At 46.6% G+C, this 23,342-nt stretch overlaps 1 protein-coding gene across 1 annotated transcript in view; it reads left to right on the top strand.

Moving 5' to 3' along the window:
• CSTF3 (cleavage stimulation factor subunit 3) overlaps positions 1 to 23,342 on the top strand; it is a 409,061-nt gene that overhangs the window by 327,836 nt on the left and 57,883 nt on the right. Inside the window, exon 19 of the mRNA XM_069223523.1 lies at positions 14,473 to 14,567. Within this exon, the coding sequence (XP_069079624.1) occupies positions 14,473 to 14,567 (95 nt within the window). The remainder of the gene's footprint in view (positions 1 to 14,472; positions 14,568 to 23,342) is intronic.

The raw sequence follows: 23,342 nt of genomic DNA, 5'->3' as shown, positions 1-23,342 counted from the left end.
TTTAAAATAGCTTATTGCCATTTTTACTAAAACTGTGTATGCTATTGCTCTAATTCAAAGTTCCTAACTTACCTCTGAGGAGTGCCTTGCATTTTATGTATTTACTTCAAATCTTGAACTTGTGGTTCTAAAAATAAATTAAGAAAATATATTTTTCTGTATAAAAACTATTGGCCTGGAGTTACGTCTTTGAGTGTGTGTTCCTCATTTATTGCCTGTGTGTAAAGAAATGGCTCCCTGTTGCAGTTACCCCCCACTTTTTGCCTGATACTGATGCTGACTTGACTGAGAAGTGTGCTGGGACCCTGCTAACCAGGCCCCAGCACCAGTGTTCTTTCACCTAAAATGTACTTTTGATTCCACAATTGGCACATCCTGGCATCCAGGTAAGTCCTTTGTAACTGGTACCCCTGGTACCAAGGGCCCTGATGCCAGGGAAGGTCTCTAAGGGCTGCAGCAGATCTTATGCCACCCTGGGGACCCCTCACTCAGCACAGACACACTGCTTACCAGCTTGTGTGTGCTGGTGAGAACAAAACGAGTAAGTCGACATGGCACTCCCCTCAGGGTGCCATGCCAGCCTCACACTGCCTATGCAGTATAGATAAGTCACCCCTCTAGTAGGCCTTACAGCCCTAAGGCAGGGTGCACTATACCATAGGTGAGGGCACCAGTACATGAGTACTGTGCCCCTACAGTGTCTAAGCCAAACCTTAGACATTGTAAGTGCAGGGTAGCCATAAGAGTATATGGTCTGGGAGTCTGTCAAACACGGACTCCACAGCACCATAATGGCTACACTGAAAACTGGGAAGTTTGGTATCAAACTTCTCAGCACAATAAATGCACACTGATGCCAGTGTACATTTTATTGTAAAATACACCCCAGAGGGCACCTTAGAGGTGCTCCCTGAAACCTTAACCGACTATCTGTGTAGGCTGACTAGTTCCAGCAGCCTGCCACAACCGAGACATGTTGCTGGCCCCATGGGGAGAGTGCCTTTGTCACTCTGAGGCCAGTAACAAAGCCTGCACTGGGTGGAGATGCTAACACCTCCCCCAGGCAGGAGCTGTCACACCTGGCGGTGAGCCTCAAAGGCTCACCCCTTTGTGCCAGCACCGCAGGACACTCCAGCTAGTGGAGTTGCCCGCCTCCTCCGGCCACGGCCCCCACTTTTGGCGGCAAGGCCGGAGAAAATAATGAGAATAACAAGGAGGAGTCACTGGCCAGTCAGGACAGCCCCTAAGGTGTCCTGAGCTGAAGTGACTCTAACTTTTAGAAATCCTCCATCTTGCAGATGGAGGATTCCCCAATAGGATTAGGGATGTGACCCCCTCCCCTTGGGAGGAGGCACAAAGAGGGTGTACCCACCCTCAGGGCTAGTAGCCATTGGCTACTAACCCCCCAGACCTAAACACGCCCTTAAATTTAGTATTTAAAGGCTTCCCTGAACTTAAGAATTTAGATTCCTGCAACTTACCGAAGAAGAAGACTGCTGAGCTGAAAACCCCTGCAGAAGAAGAAAGAAGACACCAACTGCTTTGGCCCCAGTTCTACCGGCCTGTCTCCTGCCTTCTAAAGAAACCTGCTCCAGCGACGCTTTCTCAAGGACCAGCGACCTCTGAATCCTCAGAGGACTGCCCTGCTTCAAGAAAGACAAGAAACTCCGGAGGACAGCGGCCCTGCTCCAAAAGAACTGCAACTTTGTTTCAAGGAGCAGACTTAAAGACCCCTGCAACTCCCCGCAAGAAGCGTGAGACTTGCAACACTGCACCCGGCGACCCCGACTCGACTGGTGGAGAACCAACACCTCAGGGAGGACCCTCCGGCGAGTCCGAGACCGTGAGTAACCAAAGTTGTCCCCCCTGAGCCCCCACAGCGACGCCTGCAGAGGGAATCCCGAGGCTCCCCCTGACCGCGACTGCCTGAACTCCATTTCCCGACGGCTGGAAAAGACTCTGCACCCGCAGCCCCCAGCACCGAAAGGAACGGAACTCCTGTGCAGGAGTGACCCCCAGGAGGCCCTCTCCCTTGCCCAGGTGGTGGCTACCCCGGGGAGCCCCCCCCTTGCCTGCCTGCGACGCTGAAGAGATCCCTTGATCTCTCATTGAACAACATTGAAAACCCGACGCGTGTTTGCACACTGCACCCGGCTGCCCCCGCGCTGCTGAGGGTGTACTTTTTGTGCTGACTTGTGTCCCCCCCGGTGCCCTACAAAACCCCCCTGGTCTGCCCTCCGAAGACGCGGGTACTTACCTGCTGGCAGACCGGAACCGGGGCACCCCCTTCTCTCCATTGCAGCCTATGCGTTTTGGGCACCTCTTTGACCTCTGCACCTGACCGGCCCTGAGCTGCTGGTGTGGTAACTTTGGGGTTGCTGTGAACCCCCAACGGTGGGCTACCTTGGACCCAAACCTGAGACTTGTAAGTGATTTACTTACCTGACAAAACTAACAAAAACTTACCTCCCCTAGGAACTGTGAAAATTACACTGTGTCCACTTTTAAAACAGCTTATTGTGTTTTATGTAAAAAGTATACATGCTAATGTAATGATTCAAAGTTCCTAAAGTACTTACCTGCAATACCTTTCAAATGAGATATTACATGTAGAATTTGAACCTGTGGTTCTTAAAATAAACTAAGAAAATATATTTTTCTATAACAAAACCTATTGGCTGGATTTGTCTCTGAGTGTGTGTTCCTCATTTATTGCCTGTGTGTATGTACAACAAATGCTTAACACTACTCCTTTGATAAGCCTACTGCTCGACCACACTACCACAAAATAGAGCATTAGTATTATCTCTTTTTGCCACTATCTTACCTCTAAGGGGAACCCTTGGACTCTGTGCATACTATTCCTTACTTTGAAATAGTGCATACAGAGCCAACTTCCTACATTGGTGGATCAGCGGTGGGGTACAAGACTTTGCATTTGCTGGACTACTCAGCCAATACCTGATCACACGACAAATTCCAAAAATTGTCATTAGAAATTGTTTTTGCAATTTGAAATTTTTCTAAATTCTTAAAAGTCCTGCTAGGGCCTTGTGTTAGTCCCTGTTAGCATTTCCTTTTTAGAGTTTAAAAGTTTGGTAAAAGTTTGAATTAGAACCTAGAACTAGTTTTTGATTCTTAAAAAGTATTCCAACTTTTAGAAGCATAATGTCTAGTGCAGAGATGAATGTGGTGGAACTCGACACCACACCTTACCTCCATCTTAAGATGAGGGAGCTAAGGTCACTCTGTACACTAAAGAAAATAGTAATGGGCCCCACACCTTCCAAACTACAGCTCCATGAGCTTTTGGCAGAGTTTGAAAGAGCCAACCCCTCTGAGGATGGCAACACAGAGGATGATGATAGTGACTTGGAGGGTGATTCCCCCCTACCAGTACTATCTAGGGAAGACAGGGCCTCTCAAGCCCTGACTCCACAAATCATAGTCAGAGATGCTGGTTCCCTCACAGGAGGGACCAACCTCTCTGAAATCACTGAGGATAACTCCAGTGAAGAGGACATCCAGTTAGCCATGATGGCCAAACGTTTGGCTTTGGAAAGACAGATCCTAGCCATAGAAAGGGAAAGACAAGAGATGGGCCTAGGACCCATCAATGGTGGCAGCAACATAAATAGGGTCAGAGATTCTCCTGACATGTTGAAAATCTCTAAAGGGATTGTAACTAAATATGAAGATGGTGATGACATCACCAAATGGTTCACAGCTTTTGAGAGGGCTTGTGTAACCAGAAAAGTGAACAAATCTCACTGGGGTGCTCTCCTTTGGGAAATGTTCACAGGAAAGTGTAGGGATAGACTCCTCACACTCTCTGGAAAAGATGCAGAATCTTATGACCTCATGAAGGGTACCCTGATTGAGGGCTTTGGATTCTCCACTGAGGAGTATAGGATTAGATTCAGGGCGGCTCAAAAATCCTCGAGCCAGACCTGGGTTGACTTTGTAGACTACTCAGTAAAAACACTAGATGGTTGGATTCAAGGCAGTGGTGTAAGTAATTATGATGGGCTGTACAATTTATTTGTGAAAGAACACCTATTAAGTAATTGTTTCAATGATAAACTGCATCAGCATCTGGTAGACCTAGGACCAATTTCTCCCCAAGAATTGGGAAAGAAGGCGGACCATTGGGTCAAGACTAGGGTGTCCAAAACTTCCACAGGGGGTGACCAAAAGAAAGGGGTCACAAAACCTCCCCAGGGGAAAGGTGGTGAGACAGCCAAAAACAAAAATAGTAAAGAGTCTTCTACAGGCCCCCAAAAACCTGCACAGGAGGGTGGGCCCAGAGCCTCTTCACAAAACAATTCTGGGTACAAGGGTAAAAACTTTGATCCCAAAAAGGCCTGGTGTCGTAGCTGTAGTCAGTCTGGACACCAAACTGGAGACAAGGCCTGTCCCAAGAAAGATACCACTTCTAACTCCACTCCAGCTAAAACTGGAATGGCCAGTCTCCAAGTGGGATCAACAGTGTGCCCAGAGCAAATCAGGTGTCACACTGAAGCTACATTAGTCTCTGAGGGTGGGGTGGATTTAGCCACACTGGCTGCCTGGCCCCCTAACATGCAAAAATACAGGCAGCAGCTCTTAATTAATGGGACAAGTGTAGAGGGCCTGAGGGATACAGGTGCCAGTGTCACTATGGTGACAGAGAAACTGGTTTCCCCTGGCCAATACCTGGCTGGACAAACTTATCCAGTCACCAACGCTGACAATCAGACTAAAGTACATCCCATGGCTATGGTAACTTTAGAGTGGGGAGGGGTCAATGGCCTGAAACAGGTGGTGGTCTCCTCAAATATCCCAGTAGACTGTTTGCTTAGAAATGACCTGGAGTCCTCAGCATGGGCTGAGGTAGAACTGAAAACCCATGCAGCCATGCTGGGTATCCCTGAACTGGTGTGTGTCAAGACAAGGGCACAGTGCAAGGCACAGGGTGAAAAAGTAGAGCTGGAGTCTGGAAGAAAGGCCCAGCCTACCAAGAGAAAAGGAAAGTCAGCTGGGAAACCAGCTGCAACACAACAAGAAAAAGGGAACCTCTCTTCTCAGGAAGAAGTTCTGCCCTCTGAGGGAACTGAGCCTATGGAGCTGGAACCTTATCAGGTTGAGCTCTTGGGCCCAGGGGGACCCTCAAGGGAAGAGTTGTGTAAGGGACAAGAAACCTGTCCCTCTCGTGAAGGCCTTAGGCAGCAAGCTGCTGAAGAGTCCAAAGGCAAGAAAAATGGAACACATAGGGTCTATTGGGAAGATGGACTCCTGTACACTGAGGCAAGAGATCCCAAACCTGGTGCCACTAGGAGAGTGGTAGTGCCTCAGAGTTTCAGAGAGTTTATTCTGACCTTAGCCCATGATATTCCCCTTGCTGGGCATTTGGGACAAACCAAGACGTGGGAGAGGTTAGTCAACCACTTCTACTGGCCCAATATGTCCCAGAAGGTTAAGGAGTTTTGCCTCTCCTGCCCCACCTGTCAAGCCAGTGGTAAGACAGGTGGGCACCCAAAGGCCCCCCTCATTCCACTTCCAGTGGTGGGGGTCCCCTTTGAAAGAGTGGGTGTGGACATAGTGGGTCCACTGGAACCTCCCACAGCCTCAGGAAATATGTACATCCTAGTAGTAGTGGATCATGCTACTAGGTATCCTGAAGCTATTCCCCTTAGGTCATCTACTGCCCCTGCAGTAGCCAAGGCCCTCATTGGTATCTTTACCAGAGTGGGCTTCCCTAAGGAGGTGGTGTCTGACAGAGGTACCAACTTCATGTCAGCATACCTAAAACACATGTGGAATGAATGTGGAGTGACTTATAAATTCACTACACCATATCATCCACAAACTAATGGCCTTGTTGAGAGATTCAACAAGACATTAAAGGGCATGATCATGGGGCTCCCAGAAAAACTCAAAAGGAGATGGGATGTCCTCCTGCCATGTCTGCTTTTCGCTTACAGAGAGGTGCCTCAGAAGGGAGTAGGGTTCTCACCCTTTGAACTTCTGTTTGGCCACCCTGTAAGGGGACCACTAGCTCTTGTGAAAGAAGGCTGGGAGAGACCTCTTCATGAGCCTAAACAAGACATAGTGGACTATGTACTTGGCCTTCGCTCAAGGATGGCAGAGTACATGGAAAAGGCAAACAAAAACCTTGAGGCCAGCCAACAGCTCCAGAAGTGTTGGTATGACCAAAAGGCTGCACTGGTTGAATTTCAACCAGGGCAGAAAGTCTGGGTTTTGGAGCCTGTGGCTCCCAGGGCACTTCAGGACAAATGGAGTGGCCCTTACCCAGTGCTAGAGAGGAAGAGTCAGGTCACCTACCTGGTAGACCTGGGCACAAGCAGGAGCCCCAAGAGGGTGATCCATGTGAACCGCCTTAAGCTCTTCCATGACAGGGCTGATGTAAATCTGTTAATGGTAACAGATGAGGATCAGGAAGCTGAGAGTGAGCCTCTCCCTGATCTTCTGTCATCAGACCCTAAAGATGGCTCAGTAGATGGAGTGATCTATTCAGACACCCTCTCTGGCCAACAGCAAGCTGACTGTAGGAAGGTCCTGCAACAGTTTGCTGAGCTCTTTTCCCTAACCCCTGGTCAGACACACCTGTGTACCCATGATGTGGACACAGGAGACAGCATGCCTGTCAAAAACAAAATATTCAGACAGTCTGATCAAGTTAAGGAAAGCATCAAGGTGGAAGTCCACAAGATGCTGGAATTGGGAGTAATTGAGCACTCTGACAGCCCCTGGGCTAGCCCAGTGGTCTTAGTCCCCAAACCTCACACCAAAGAAGGAAAGAGAGAGATGAGGTTTTGTGTGGACTACAGAGGGCTTAACTCTGTCACCAAGACAGATGCCCATCCCATTCCTAGAGCTGATGAGCTGATTGATAAATTAGGGGCTGCCAAATTCTTAAGTACCTTTGACTTAACAGCAGGGTACTGGCAAATCAAAATGGCCCCTGGAGCAAAAGAAAAGACAGCATTCTCCACACCTGATGGGCATTATCAGTTTACTGTTATGCCCTTTGGTTTAAAGAATGCCCCTGCCACCTTCCAAAGGTTGGTGAATCAAGTCCTTGCTGGCTTGGAGTCCTTCAGTGCAGCTTATCTTGACGATATTGCTGTCTTTAGCTCCAACTGGCAGGATCACCTGGTCCACCTGAAGAAGGTTTTGAAGCCTCTGCAATCTGCAGGCCTCTCTATCAAGGCATCCAAATGCCAGATAGGGCAGGGAACTGTGGTTTACTTGGGACACCTTGTAGGTGGAGGCCAAGTTCAGCCACTCCAGCCTAAGATCCTGACTATTCTGGACTGGGCAGCTCCAAAAACCCAGACTCAAGTCAGGGCATTCCTTGGCTTGACTGGGTACTATAGGAGGTTTGTGAAGGGATATGGATCCATTGTGACAGCCCTCACAGAACTCACCTCCAAGAAAATGCCCAAGAAAGTAAACTGGACTGTAGAATGCCAATAGGCCTTTGACACCCTGAAACAAGCTATGTGCACAGCACCAGTTCTAAAAGCTCCAGATTACTCCAAGCAGTTCATTGTGCAGACAGATGCCTCTGAACATGGGATAGGGGCAGTTTTGTCCCAAACAAATGATGATGGCCTTGACCAGCCTGTTGCTTTCATTAGCAGGAGGTTACTCCCCAGGGAGCAGCGTTGGAGTGCCATTGAGAGGGAGGCCTTTGCTGTGGTTTGGTCCCTGAAGAAGCTGAGACCATACCTCTTTGGTACTCACTTCCTAGTTCAGACTGACCACAGACCTCTCAGATGGCTGATGCAAATGAAAGGTGAAAATCCAAAACTGTTGAGGTGGTCCATCTCCCTACAGGGAATGGACTTTATAGTGGAACACAGACCTGGGACTGCCCATGCCAATGCAGATGGCCTTTCCAGGTTCTTCCACTTAGAAAATGAAGACTCTCTTGGGAAAGGTTATTTTCATCCTCTTTCGTTTGGGGGGGGGGTTGTGTAAGGAAATGCCTCCTTGGCATGGTTACCCCCTGACTTTTTGCCTTTGCTGATGCTATGTTTTGAATTGAAAGTGTGCTGAGGCCTGCTAACCAGGCCCCAGCACCAGTGTTCTTTCCCTAACCTGTACTTTTGATTCCACAATTGGCACACCCTGGCATCCAGGTAAGTCCCTTGTAACTGGTACCCCTGGTACCAAGGGCCCTGATGCCAGGGAAGGTCTCTAAGGGCTGCAGCAGATCTTATGCCACCTTGGGGACCCCTCACTCAGCACAGACACACTGCTTACCAGCTTGTGTGTGCTGGTGAGAACAAAACGAGTAAGTCGACATGGCACTCCCCTCAGGGTACCATGCCAGCCTCACACTGCCTATGCAGTATAGATAAGTCACCCCTCTAGTAGGCCTTACAGCCCTAAGGCAGGGTGCACTATACCATAGGTGAGGGCACCAGTACATGAGTACTGTGCCCCTACAGTGTCTAAGCCAAACCTTAGACATTGTAAGTGCAGGGTAGCCATAAGAGTATATGGTCTGGGAGTCTGTCAAACACGGACTCCACAGCACCATAATGGCTACACTGAAAACTGGGAAGTTTGGTATCCAACTTCTCAGCACAATAAATGCACACTGATGCCAGTGTACATTGTATTGTAAAATACACCCCAGAGGGCACCTGTAAGGAAATGCCTCCTTGGCATGGTTGCCCCCTGACTTTTTGCCTTTGCTGATGCTATGTTTACAATTGAAAGTGTGCTGAGGCCTGCTAACCAGGCCCCAGCACCAGTGTTCTTTCCCTAACCTGTACTTTTGTATCCACAATTGGCAGACCCTGGCATCCAGATAAGTCCCTTGTAACTGGTACTTCTAGTACCAAGGGTCCTGATGCCAAGGAAGGTCTCTAAGGGCTGCAGCATGTCTTGTGCCACCCTGAGACCTCTCACTCAGCACAGACACACTGCTTGCCAGCTTGTGTGTGCTAGTGAGGACAAAACGAGTAAGTCGACATGGCACTCCCCTCAGGGTGCCATGCCAGCCTCTCACTGCCTATGCAGTATAGGTAAGACACCCCTCTAGCAGGCCTTACAGCCCTAAGGCAGGGTGCACTATACCATAGGTGAGGGTACCAGTGCATGAGCATGGTACCCCTACAGTGTCTAAGCAAAACCTTAGACATTGTAAGTGCAGGGTAGCCATAAGAGTATATGGTCTGGGAGTCTGTCAAACACGAACTCCACAGCACCATAATGGCTACACTGAAAACTGGGAAGTTTGGTATCAAACTTCTCAGCACAATAAATGCACACTGATGCCAGTGTACATTTTATTGCAAAATACACCCCAGAGGGCACCTTAGAGGTGCCCCCTGAAACTTAACCGACTGTCTGTGTAGGCTGACTAGTTCCAGCAGCCTGCCACACCAGAGACATGTTGCTGGCCCCATGGGGAGAGTGCCTTTGTCACTCTGAGGCCAGTAACAAAGCCTGCACTGGGTGGAGATGCTAACACCTCCCCCAGGCAGGAGCTGTGACACCTGGCGGTGAGCCTCAAAGGCTCACCCCTTTGTCACAGCCCAGCAGGGCACTTCAGCTTAGTGGAGTTGCCCGCCCCCTCCGGCCACGGCCCCCACTTTTGGCGGCAAGGCTGGAGGGAACAAAGAAAGCAACAAGGAGGAGTCACTGGCCAGTCAGGACAGCCCCTAAGGTGTCCTGAGCTGAGGTGACTCTGACTTTTAGAAATCCTCCATCTTGCAGATGGAGGATTCCCCCAATAGGGTTAGGATTGTGACCCCCTCCCCTTGGGAGGAGGCACAAAGAGGGTGTACCCACCCTCAGGGCTAGTAGCCATTGGCTACTAACCCCCCAGACCTAAACACGCCCTTAAATTTAGTATTTAAGGGCTACCCTGAACCCTAGAAAATTAGATTCCTGCAACTACAAGAAGAAGGACTGCCCAGCTGAAAACCCCTGCAGAGGAAGACCAGAAGACGACAACTGCCTTGGCTCCAGAAACTCACCGGCCTGTCTCCTGCCTTCCAACGATCCTGCTCCAGCGACGCCTTCCAAAGGGACCAGCGACCTCGACATCCTCGGAGGACTGCCCCTGCTTCGAAAAGACAAGAAACTCCCGAGGACAGCGGACCTGCTCCAAGAAAAGCTGCAACTTTGTTTCCAGCAGCTTTAAAGAACCCTGCAAGCTCCCCGCAAGAAGCGTGAGACTTGCAGCACTGCACCCGGCGACCCCGACTCGGCTGGTGGCGATCCAACACCTCAGGAGGGACCCCAGGACTACTCTAAGACTGTGAGTACAAAAACCTGTCCCCCCTGAGCCCCCACAGCGCCGCCTGCAGAGGGAATCCCGAGGCTTCCCCTGACCGCGACTCTTTGAATCCTAAGTCCCGACACCTGGGAGAGACCCTGCACCCCCAGGACCTGAAGGACCGGACTTTCACTGGAGGAGTGACCCCCAGGAGTCCCTCTCCCTTGATCAAGTGGAGGTTTCCCCGAGGAACCCCCCCCTTGCCTGCCTGCAGCGCTGAAGAGATCCCTAGATCTCCCATTGACTTCCATTACAAACCCGACGCTTGTTTCTACACTGCACCCGGCCGCCCCCGCGCTGCTGAGGGTGAAATTTCTGTGTGGGCTTGTGTCCCCCCCCGGTGCCCTACAAAACCCCCTTGGTCTGCCCTCCGAAGACGCGGGTACTTACCTGCAAGCAGACCGGAACCGTGGCACCCCCTTCTCTCCATTCTAGCCTATGCGTTTTGGGCACCACTTTGAACTCTGCACCTGACCGGCCCTGAGCTGCTGGTGTGTTGACTTTGGGGTTGCTCTGAACCCCCAACGGTGGGCTACCTTGGACCAAGAACTAAGCCCTGTAAGTGTCTTACTTACCTGGTTAACCTAACAAATACTTACCTCCCCTAGGAACTGTGAAAATTGCACTAAGTGTCCACTTTTAAAACAGCTATTTGTGAATAACTTGAAAAGTATACATGCAATTTTGATGATTTGAAGTTCCTAAAGTACTTACCTGCAATACCTTTCGAATGAGATATTACATGTAGAATTTGAACCTGTGGTTCTTAAAATAAACTAAGAAAATATATTTTTCTATATAAAAACCTATTGGCTGGATTTGTCTCTGAGTGTGTGTACCTCATTTATTGTCTATGTGTATGTACAACAAATGCTTAACACTACTCCTTGGATAAGCCTATTGCTCGACCACACTACCACAAAATAGAGCATTAGTATTATCTATTTTTACCACTATTTTACCTCTAAGGGGAACCCTTGGACTCTGTGCATGCTATTCCTTACTTTGAAATAGCACATACAGAGCCAACCTCCTACAGCACCTTAGAGGTGCCCCCTGAAACCTTAACCGACTATCTGTGTAGGCTGACTAGTTCCAGCAGCCTGCCACAACCGAGACATGTTGCTGGCCCCATGGGGAGAGTGCCTTTGTCACTCTGAGGCCAGTAACAAAGCCTGCACTGGGTGGAGATGCTAAAACCTCCCCCAGGCAGGAGCTGTCACACCTGGCGGTGAGCCTCAAAGGCTCACCCCTTTTGTGCCAGCACCGCAGGACACTCCAGCTAGTGGAGTTGGCCGCCCCCTCCGGCCACGGCCCCCACTTTGGACGGCAAGGCCGGAGAAAATAATGAGAATAACAAGGAGGAGTCACTGGCCAGTCAGGACAGCCCCTAAGGTGTCCTGAGCTGAAGTGACACTAACTTTTAGAAATCCTCCATCTTGCAGATGGAGGATTCCCCAATAGGATTAGGGATGTGACCCCCTCCCCTTGGGAGGAGGCACAAAGAGGGTGTACCCACCCTCAGGGCTAGTAGCCATTGGCTACTAACCCCCCAGACCTAAACACGCCCTTAAATTTAGTATTTAAGGGCTCCCCTGAACCTAAGAATTTAGATTCCTGAAACTACAAGAAGAAGAAGACTGCTGAGCTGAAAAACCCCTGCAGAGGAAGAACAGAAGACACCAACTGCTTTGGCCCCAGTCCTACCGGCCTGTCTCCTGCCTTCCAAAGAAACCTGCTCCAGCTACGCTTTCCAAAGGACCAGCGACCTCTGAATCCTCAGAGGACTGCCCTGCTTCAAGAAAGACAAGAAACTCCCGAGGACAGCGGCCCTGCTCCAAAAGAACTGCAACTTTGTTTCAAGGAGCAGACTTAAAGACCCCTGCAACTCCCCGCAAGAAGCGTGAGACTTGCAACACTGCACCCGGCGACCCTGACTCGACTGGTGGAGAACCAACACCTCAGGGAGGACCCTCCGGCGACTCCGAGACCGTGAGTAACCAAAGTTGTCCCCCCTGAGCCCCCACAGCGACGCCTGCAGAGGGAATCCCGAGGCTCCCCCTGACCGCGACTGCCTGAACTCCATTTCCCGACGGCTGGAAAAGACTCTGCACCCGCAGCCCCCAGCACCGAAAGGAACGGAACTCCTGTGCAGGAGTGACCCCCAGGAGGCCCTCTCCCTTGCCCAGGTGGTGGCTACCCCGAGGAGCCCCCCCCCCCCCCCTTGCCTGCCGGCGACGCTGAAGAGATCCCTTGATCTCTCATTGAACAACATTGAAAACCCGACGCGTGTTTGCACACTGCACCCGGCCACCCCGCGCTGCTGAGGGTGTACTTTTTGTGCTGACTTGTGTCCCCCCCGGTGCCCTACAAAACCCCCCTGGTCTGCCCTCCGAAGACGCGGGTACTTACCTGCTGGCAGACCGGAACAGGGGCACCCCCTTCTCTCCATTGCAGCCTATGTGTTTTGAGCACCTCTTTGACCTCTGCACCTGACCGGCCCTGAGCTGCTGGTGTGGTAACTTTGGGGTTGCTCTGAACCCCCAACGGTGGGCTACTTTGGACCCAAACCTGAGACTTGTAAGTGATTTACTTACCTGACAAAACTAACAAAAACTTACCTCCCCCAGGAACTGTGAAAATTGCACTGTGTCCACTTTTAAAACAGCTTATTGTGTTTTATGTAAAAAGTATACATGCTAATGTAATGATTCAAAGTTCCTAAAGTACTTACCTGCAATACCTTTCAAATGAGATATTACATGTAGAATTTGAACCTGTGGTTCTTAAAATAAACTAAGAAAATATATTTTTCTATAACAAAACCTATTGGCTGGATTTGTCTCTGAGTGTGTGTTCCTCATTTATTGCCTGTGTGTATGTACAACAAATGCTTAACACTACTCCTTTGATAAGCCTACTGCTCGACCACACTACCACAAAATAGAGCATTAGTATTATCTCTTTTTGCCACTATCTTACCTCTAAGGGGAACCCTTGGACTCTGTGCATACTATTCCTTACTTTGAAATAGTGCATACAGAGCCAACTTCCTACAATAGTGTCTTGCATCCTGTTATGCTACCAGAAAGTGAAAAAAGTTTTGTCTGGTAAACCTAAAGCTCATTCCACAAGAGAGAAAGCGGCTTTTTTAAAGAGAAATATACCCATTGCTGAGATATGTAAAGCAGTTACATGGAGTTCTGTTCACACTTTTGCCAAACATTACGGACTCAGATGATAGAGCTGATGCTCAGGTAGGACAGGCCTCCCTGAGAATCTGTTGCATAATCTGATCTATCGGTCATCTTTTTCTTCCCATCGATGTTTGTGAGGATGGCTTGCTACTCTAGTTAGTGCTTATGACTATCCATAGAGATCACCTGAGAGAGAAGAAATGGTTTCTTACTGGTAGTCCTAGTTCTCTCTCGGGGGAAATCTCTTTTGAAGTCTTAAGCAACCCACCTTCATCCCTGATGGAGGTAACAGACAATTATTGGACAGTTTTCTTACCTAATACTGCCACTGCCTTGGTAAAAAGAACTGAGGCAACTGCGACTCGCTGGGCATGATAGGATGATGAGATGCTGGTGTGCTGTGGTCCCTTAAAGGCACAGACACCTTTATATATCTACATAATGGCATCCTATGGACCTCATTGTCTTCTCCGTCTTCATCTTTTTCCTCTTAAAAAGGGATTGTGAAAGACATTTAAACAATCACATATCACAATTCCTGTTAATTTGCCTGATTTTTAAATATATTTATTACCCTTTTTTTTTAAATGGTATCGGAAGCAATTGGCCAATTTAGCCTTCTTTATAGGCTGCAAAACATGAATGTCTTAAGTATTTTTCCAGGACTTACTGAAGAAAAGCGAACTTCTACACTTAAGGTAATTTATTGTACAGAAGTGCTCCGGGATCCCCGCACATGGGCGTGACTATTCAGTGCTTCTGAATTCAATGGAGATTCTCCTGAGAGAGAGCTTAGGATTACAGGTAAAAAGCATTCCTTATCTTTAGTGATAGCACTCATCATTGTAAGATAAATTTAAACATTATGTGGTATGCAACTATACCTTGTCTCACCCTTAAGTTCATTTTTCCAAGAATTTTGGCTACTTTGTTATCACTAATATGCTTTGAACTTTATTATTTTGCTCCCAATAGCTCCAGGTTTGCATCCTGTTCCAGGCGGGGTATTCCCAGTCCCTCCAGCTGCTGTAGTCTTAATGAAGCTGCTCCCCCCTCCGATTTGTTACCAGGTATGTAATAACATTATTATTATATATATATATATATATATATTGCACACTTCTCTTCCGTGGATATAGGAAAAAGGCAGCACTCCACAGCCATAACGGATTCAATCATGTTTATTCACCTACAGGGACGCGTTTCGGCGTTGCCGCCTTCATCGACCTGTGAGCCGCCATTTTAGCTCGGTTTTTATACTCCAATTACAATGAACTCAATTAACATATATCATGCGAAAAACTGTTTTAGTCACAAATTTTCACCATACGTTTCAATTAAACAGCAATTAAATACGATTAAAAAAAAATTCAATAAAAAAATATACAATGTAAAAATACATTAGCTTGTCGAGTGTCAATTCTTCAGTGTTTATAAAATGTGTTAAACTAACCCTCGCCTATAATCCATGAATACAACTATCTCTATTCAGTCAATGATCATTTTCCGAATTCGTTACCATTATGATTCAATAATAATATGCGTACTGAATAATGATCTACATGAAATTCATTCCTTTATGTACACTTATTTTCTTAGTGTGTATGTGTGTGCATATATAGTAACAAAATATTCTCATCAATCCTTGTGAGTATGGATCTCTCTAAAATTACTTAATTAGTATAAGTGAATGTGCATCTCCTCACTACTATTCAATCCATTTGGCTCTTTAGTATCAAATGCCAATATATATTTGGATTCTAATTTCCTTAAATATTTTTCTCTGTCTCCTCCCCGAACATCTTTTTTCACTCCATCTATTACGCTATACATTATTTCCTCTACTTTACCTCTGTGTACTTCATGTATGTGTCTAGCTACTGGGTAAGTCTCATCTCGATTTAAAATTGCCCTCAAATGTTGCAAAATTCTTTTGTGTACCTGCAATTTTGTGCTGCCTACATACATTTTGGGACAGCTGCATTTTAGTATATACACCACATGGTCGCTTTTGCAATTGTATTTGCCTCTAATGGAGTGTATAATTTTGCCTCCTACTTTGATAAAACTGATATTCTCTCCATTTTTGCAGGCTTTGCATTTAAAACATTTATAGAAGCCATCTTGGGGTTTGAGCCAATTAGTATTGGACGTTACATTTCTCACATCACTCTTGACTAAAATATCTTTCATGGATGTTCCTTTTCTGTATGTTATAATAGGTTTATTGCTTATTTGTTCCCCAATCACAGGATCACTCTTAAGCATGTGCCAATGCTTTTGTAGCAACTTTCTCATCTCCAAGTGTGCCATGTTGAACGTGGTTATAAACCTCGTTGTATTCTCTAACTTGTTCAATCTCTGTCCTGTTCTATTACATGTCCTAGATACTCCTCCATCTTGTCTGGAAAATAGAAGCAAATCCCTGGTGCGTGATTTTACTTTTCTCACTGCCCTTTCTAATATGGGTTGAGAATATCCCCTATCATATAATCTGTAAATCATTTCTCCTTGTACATCTTTAAAATTTTGCTCTGTGCTGCAAATTCTTTTGGCCCTTAGCAACTCACCGAATGGGATATTATCAATCAATGATTGTGGATGATAACTAGTGGCATGCAGAATACTATTGCCTGCTGTTGGCTTTCTATATACTGTTGTTTCTATTTTGTTATTGACAATCATTATTTTCACATCTAAAAATTCAATCTCATACTTATGGACTTTCCCAGTGAATCTTAGATTGCAATCATTTATATTAATCTCTTCCAAAAACTGTGTAGCAGTACTCATATCACCTTTCCAAATTATGAAAATATCGTCTATATACCTTAACCACAAAATTATGTTGTCATTCCATTTGTCCATGGGGGAATTGTTAAGGACCAATTCTTCCCACCACCCCATGTAGAGGTTGGCGTAACTTGGGGCAAAACATGTGCCCATCGCGGTACCCCGTTGCTGTTCAAAAATCTCTTGATTGAAAAAAAACATATTATGTTCAAGGCACCATTGTATCATTTCAATTAACATTTTACTATGCTGGTAAAAATGGATTGGTCTTGCACGTAAAAAGTGTTCAATAGCCTTTACCCCTAGATTATGTGGTATGCTTGTGTATAATGATGTAACATCTAGACATATCAGCAAAAATTCACTTTCCCATGTAATGTCGAAGATCCTCCTCAAAAAATCTGTACTATCCTTCAAATATGAGGCTAAATTCATTACTAGAGGTTGTAGAAAGGAATCTATATATTGGGACACATACTCAAAAAGACTCCCTCTGATAGATACTATCGGTCTACCTGGCGGCTTTAAGGCATCCTTGTGGATTTTTGGTATCGGGTAGAATACCGGGAGTTTGGGAAAATCAACCTTCAAAAATCTGTGTTCATGATCATTGATTAACCCCTCTTTTCTCCATTGCTCCAGTTTATTGTCAAAATTGACCTTAACTTCATCAACATGTTTCATATCAATCCTTCTGTAACATATTACATCATTTAGTTGCTTGTATGCTTCTTCCATATAATCCTCTATGGACCATATCACAACATTCCCCCCTTTGTCAGAACTTCTAATTATGATCCGTGGATTATTTGATAACTTATTCAAGGTCTTATAATAATTGTTCTTATTTCTACTGGTTTTGCTCATCATCTTCAACCTGAGAGCTTTCAGTTCTTTAATTATGGTATCCGAAAATTGATCAATCATGTCTCCACTTGGGGCTATATACATATATATGAACTTTTGTGTATTTTCACTCCTCTTGTTGTCCGTGGTCATAACCATCAGTGCCCAGGCGCAAGTGGTGGCAGAATTTGCATCACAATTAAAGATAAATGATTTTTAACAGGTAGCTATCCCACCCGGCAGGTCAAACAGGTCAACTGTAAACAGTAGAAAAGAGGATTGCTTCCTTCCCATAGATCTAGCAAAATATAAGTATGAATGTTTGTCTAAAGAATTAATCAAAAGTAAGCAAATATTTTACTTCCACAAGTACCGTGCTTCACCTTTGTGACAACCGGTGCATTTAAAGTATATTTGGTTGTTTTAGATCATTAGAATCTGTTATTGAACCTATTTTTGGGAGTTTGGCTTTGCCTCCAATTTCTGTTTAATTTTAGCAAACTGAAATAGTGGTATATGTTTAAGGAACATTTGTTTTTGTTAACTGACTGAAAAAATGGGTCTTGTAAAATCACCCTAATCCATCCATAATATGGCCCCTGTCAAAGTCAAATAGGTATATGCAATCCCATAAGCATTTGTGTATCACTTACAGTACCTGTGTCAGAGAAAAATGCCCACTTTCATTTCTAGGCTCAAAGGTAATTAACATAATTTAATTATGTATCTTTAGGAAATAATTAAGATTTCTTTATTGTTCCAGTTAATTATGTCCATCAAATGATGTTTGTGTTGTCTTAAGTTTGTTATTGTGGATGCCATGCCTGATAGAGACTTCTTGTTGCAGATTCCTTACCTTTGAATTTCCCACAGGTGTCGGACTGGATTATGAGAATTTTCATGAGCAGTACCCCTGCGTGCCGTTAGGTGGCATCAATCAGTTCCGCGCCCATTATTGGCGGCGTCCATGCCAGATATGACATTGCAGTTCCTCTATAGACGCCACCCCGGCCCGATGACGTCAGTTCTTTTCTTTCTGTGACAGATAGCACTTATCCAAAGAGAGCTAGCACTCATATTTGACTGCCTTTTTTCAACTTAGTCGAGGATTTTTTTTGGAGTTTTTAACTCCTGGTGTGTTGAGGATGTCTTTTAGGAAGACAGGATTCAAACCATGCGGATCGTGTCATCGGGCTATGTCCGTGATGGATCTGCACCTTGTGTGTCTTTGGTGCGTGGAACGTGACCACAACCCGAAGTCGTGCTCAGAGTGTCTGGCTATGCACCCGAAGGCTTTGAAGGAGTGGTCCCTGAAGCTGATGGAGGCCCGACACTCAACTCTTCACAATACGAGATCATGGTTGAGAGGGAATGTCCACGGATCGGCTGCATAGTCCTGTATCATCGTTGTCCCACTTACCAATTCCTTGAGGCATTCGGGCCAGTTAATGCACAAGAAGAAATCTAATAAGTTAAAGCATTCTTCGACTTCTCCTTCGTGGCTGACAAGACGAGGGCGCGTAAACGTTGAACCTTTGCCTGGGCCAAGTCTGCGCCTCCCTGAGTTTCTAGCAGCCAGAGGGACCCTCAGCTTAAAGAGTTATGAGGCCATGCACCAAATTTCTGGGCATTCCGACACCACTGGAGTGCTTTTGGGCCTTGCGGAGTCAGAAGGGGCCCATTTGTGCTTCACGCTGGTGGCTTAGGCCTCAACACCAAAGGGCACCCATAGATCCAGTGTTTAATCCGGACCAATGTTAGTCATATCACTCCGACCTTTCTGAAGGCGCCATCCCTATTCTAATCCACAACTCCAACACAAAGCCAGATGGGCACCATACAACGCCAATTCAGATGCCGGTAGGAGCCTTGCCTGCTATGTCTGACCCTGAGCCCCTTTCTTATAAGCTAGGTTACGGTGACGAATGGGAGGGGTCACTGGGCCCTTTAGAATACCAGCTCCAGGAAGAACTACCTATGGGACAGGTATGCAGACTTGGGTTAAGCAGCGGCCTGGATACTTCTCCAGATACTGGCATGCTTTCTCTCCCTACCTTGGCTACTGAGGAGTGAGCTTCCTATTCTATGGTGTAATTTTGACTGAAAGAGCACTGGGTTCCTGCCAGCCAGGTCGGAAGTGCCAGATCTTTTCCCCAAACTGCACAGTCATTTTTCCCAATTGGCAAAATCTTTAACACCTACTGTAAGTACCTAGTAAATGGTGCCTGTGGTACCTAGAGCCTATGAATGAAGGGTCCTTAAGGACTGCAGCACGAAATGTGCCACCCTAAGGGTCCCATCACCAAGCACATGACAGGCTGCCATTGCAGGCTGTGTGTCTTGGTGCAGGCAAAAGTGAAAACAGAACATGGAGTAAAGCCTGTGTGACATGTCCTCTAAACACTGCATGCAATATATGTAAGTAATCCCTCTAGCAGGCCTTACAGCCCTAAGGCAGGGTGCACTATACTACATGTGAGGGCATATCTGCAAGAGCAGATATGCCCGTGCTATGTCTGTCGATTCTGAGACATAGTAAGTGACCAGGGAACCCATTTTAAATGCATGTGCTGAGCACTGGTGTAGGAAGTTGGCTCTTTATATACTATTGCAAAGTGAGAGATAGTGTGCACAGAATCCAAGGGTTCCCCCTAGAGGTTGATAGTGGTAAAATTAGATAATACTAATGCTCTATTTTGTGGTAGTGTGGTCGGGCAAAAGGCTTATCAGAGCATTTGTTGTACACACACAGGCAATAAATGAGGAACACACACTCAGACTTAACTCCAGGCCCATAGGTTTTTATATAGAAAAAATATATTTTCTTAATTTATTTTTAGAACCTCAAGATTCAAATTTGAGGTAAGTACATACATTGTAAGATACTTCACACAGGTCTAAGTATAGAACTTTGATTTAAAGCAGTAGTACACACAGTTTTGGTTAAAATGGCAAATAGCTATTTTAAAAGTGGACACAGTGCAAAAATCAACGGTTCCTGGGGAGGTAAGTAATGGTTAGTTTTTCAGGTAAGTAAGACACTAGTTCAAGTTCCTGGGCATAGGCAGCCCACCGTTGGGGGTTCAAGGCAACCCCAAAGTTACCACACCAGCAGTGCAGGGCTGGTCAGGTGCAGAGGTCAAAGAAGTGCCCAAAACAAATAGGTGCCTATGAAGAACCGGGGGTGCTCCGGTTCCAGTCTGCCAGCAGGTAAGTACCTGCGTCCTCAGGGGGCAGACCAGGGGGGTTTTGTAGAGCACTGGGGGGGACACAAGTAGGCACTCAAAACACCCTCAGCGGCACAGGGGCGGCCGGGTGCAGTGTGCAAAGCAGGCGTCGGGTTTCAGGTAGGAATCAATGGAGGGACCCGAGGGTCACTCTAGTGGTGCAGGCAAGTACAGGGGGGGGCTTCTCGGGACAGCCACCACCTGGGCTAGGCAGAGGGTCGCCTTGGGGTCACTCCTGCGCTGGAGTTTGGTTCCTTCAGGTCCTGGGGGCTGCGGGTGCAGTGCTTGGTCCAGGCGTCGGGTCCCTTGTTACAGGCAGTCGCGGTCAGGGGGAGCCTCTGGATTCCCTCTGCAGGCATTGCTGTGGGGGCTCAGGGAGGTCTCTGTATCTCGAGCCCGAGGCGTCGGGTGCTGAGTGAGGGGTCCCCAGGGTGGCATAAGACATGCTGCAGCCCTTAGAGAACTTCCCTGGCATCAGGGCCCTTGGCACCAGGGGTACCAGTTACAAGGGACTTACCTGAGTGCCAGGGCTGTGCCAAATGTGGAAGCAAAGGTACAGTTTAGGGAAAGAACACTGGTGCTGGGGCCTGGTTAGCAGGGTCCCAGCACACTTTCAATCAAAACCTGGCATCAGCAAAGGCAAAAAGTCATGGTGTAACCATGCCAAGGTGGCAATTCCTTACAGGTCCTGTCTTGGGATCTGTTCTGAGCTGTTCCCCCAGTCTTCTTGCCTTTTCTCTTGGGAGGCTGATCCACTATTTCAGGATCCAGCTCTCCTGTTTCTCTCTGAGGTTTGCTCTGTGCTCTAATCTTGACACAAGCCCACTCTGGGATCCCAAGCATTTTTGCATGGGTCTTTCGCTCTATCTCAGCCCCTGGGTAATGCTGCAAGTCATTACCAAGTAGGCAATCTACAGGGATAGATGAGGACACAACCACTTCTTTCTGCCCTGCTACTCCTCCCCATTCAAAGTTTACCATAGCCATGGGTTGGATCTTGGTCTCATTGTCAGAATTGGTGACAGGATAAGACCTCCCTACCAGGAACTGAGTTGAGGGGACCAGGTGATACCATGGTGATACTAGCCCCTGTTTTTCCACATTAATTACAGGGTGCTGCCTGTATTTGTTCATATTACTTGGCCAGGCAGCACAGGATAAATCTACCCACTCTGTGACTAATGTTGCCTCTGTGGGGACACTGACATGGTCGGGCCACATCTCTGACACCGTCTGGATTTTGGCAACTGCATTTACTGCAGATTGACTAGAGACATTCTTTTTGTTTTTCCAGCCAGAGTCTCAAGTTTGGTGCCCTTTAGTTTTATAATCTTGGCACCAAGCCTTGCTTGGTCAAAGTGGTTCCCTTTGTACCCTCCCCTGGACTGTGAGTAGTCTCTGGGCCCACCCTCCTGTGCAGATTTTTGGGGGCCTTGAGAAAACTCTTTGTTGTTTTTGTTTTGGCTTCTATCTTTCTGGGGGGGGGGGGGGGGGGGAGGTTTGGCCTTTTTCCTTTGGCCTCCCCCCACCACTGGTAGTTTTGAGGGGAAAGAGGAGCCAGGTGTACCAGATGTTGATGTAGCCTATCGTTGGAGCAATTACTCAACAGATGCTCTTTCACAAACAAATAGTACAGCCCATCATAATCTTGTACTTTGTTCCCGGCTAACCACCCACCCAGCATTTTTACTGAATAGCCCACAAAGTCAAACCAGGTCTAGCTCTGGGATTTTCAAGCCTCCCTGAACTTTATCCTGTACTCTTCATTTGTAAACCCAAAGCCCTCAATCAGGGTACCCTTCATGAGGTCATAGGATTTAGAATCTGCCTCATTCAGTGTCAGGAGCCTGTCCCTGCACTTTCCTGAGAATAACTCCCAAATGAGTGTTCCCAGTGTTTCTTTTCAATTCCCCACCCAGTACAGGCTCTTTCAAAGGCAGTAAACCATTTCACTAGATCATCCCCTTCAGTGATGGGAGGGACAACACCTTTTGGGAGGTTTATGTTGACCGCTTTTTCTTTCAACTCTTGTATGCTGCCGCCAGAGATGGGTGCCAAGCCCAACTCTTTCCTTTCTTTTTCTATCTCCAAAAGCTGACTTTCTAAAGCCAGTCTTGTGTTCAGCCTGGCAATATCCAGATGTGTATCTGTGGGTGCTCTAGAGCTTGTGTGAAAAGAGGAGCTACCCACATCCCTATTGTCCACAGGTTCATCATACACCTCAGATGCATCATCATTAGCTAGGGGGAGGATCTCTTTCATACTGGGCCACCAGAAACCTATGTTTCTCTGTTTTGGGGCTTTTCTCAGTTTGACGTTTGTACAGCCTGCAGAGTTTCCTTAATTGATTATAGCTATATGCCTCATAAGGTTCCAGGTGAGCTCCCGGTTTCCGTACTCTGCTTCTGACATTTTTATATTACTAAAGTCAGGACCTTTTTAGAATTTAGAATTCCCATTTTTGGATAACCAACTAAAGCAAAAGACTTAACACTTTTCCTAAGTTGTAGGGACCTAACCAGGGTCCTATAACTTATTTTTAGAAAATTGCAAACACGGTTAGTCAATTAGAAAATCAAAAAGAGTTATCTAAAGACAATTTTGAGAGTTATTCATGTGTTCGCACAATTGAAAAAGTGGTATCCGCAAATTCAAAGCCTTTATCCCACCAAATGTAGGAGGATGGCACCCTCTACGTAGTGTGCAAAACTAGGCACACTGTGCAGGGGTCCAGGCAACCACATGTTGGTTTCCAGAGATAAAAATTAAACCACCTAATGCTCCAATTTTTAAGGTAGCTGGTCGAGCAATTAGACAAATCCAGGAGATGTGCTAAGTATTTGCTATACTCACAAATCCAATCATGCACCACACAAACTCAATAAATAACTCGAGACCAGAATTTATTAAAATGCTACAGACTTTTATATAAGTTTTAAGACCAAGATCTTTAAGTTATGTTAAGTACTTTTTGAGATA

The sequence above is a fragment of the Pleurodeles waltl genome, chromosome 3_1 (genome assembly GCF_031143425.1).
Source record: "Pleurodeles waltl isolate 20211129_DDA chromosome 3_1, aPleWal1.hap1.20221129, whole genome shotgun sequence".
Taxonomy (NCBI): domain Eukaryota; kingdom Metazoa; phylum Chordata; class Amphibia; order Caudata; family Salamandridae; genus Pleurodeles; species Pleurodeles waltl.
The sequence above is the reverse complement of the archived record's forward strand: the minus strand, read 5'-3'. Positions and strand labels throughout refer to the sequence as shown.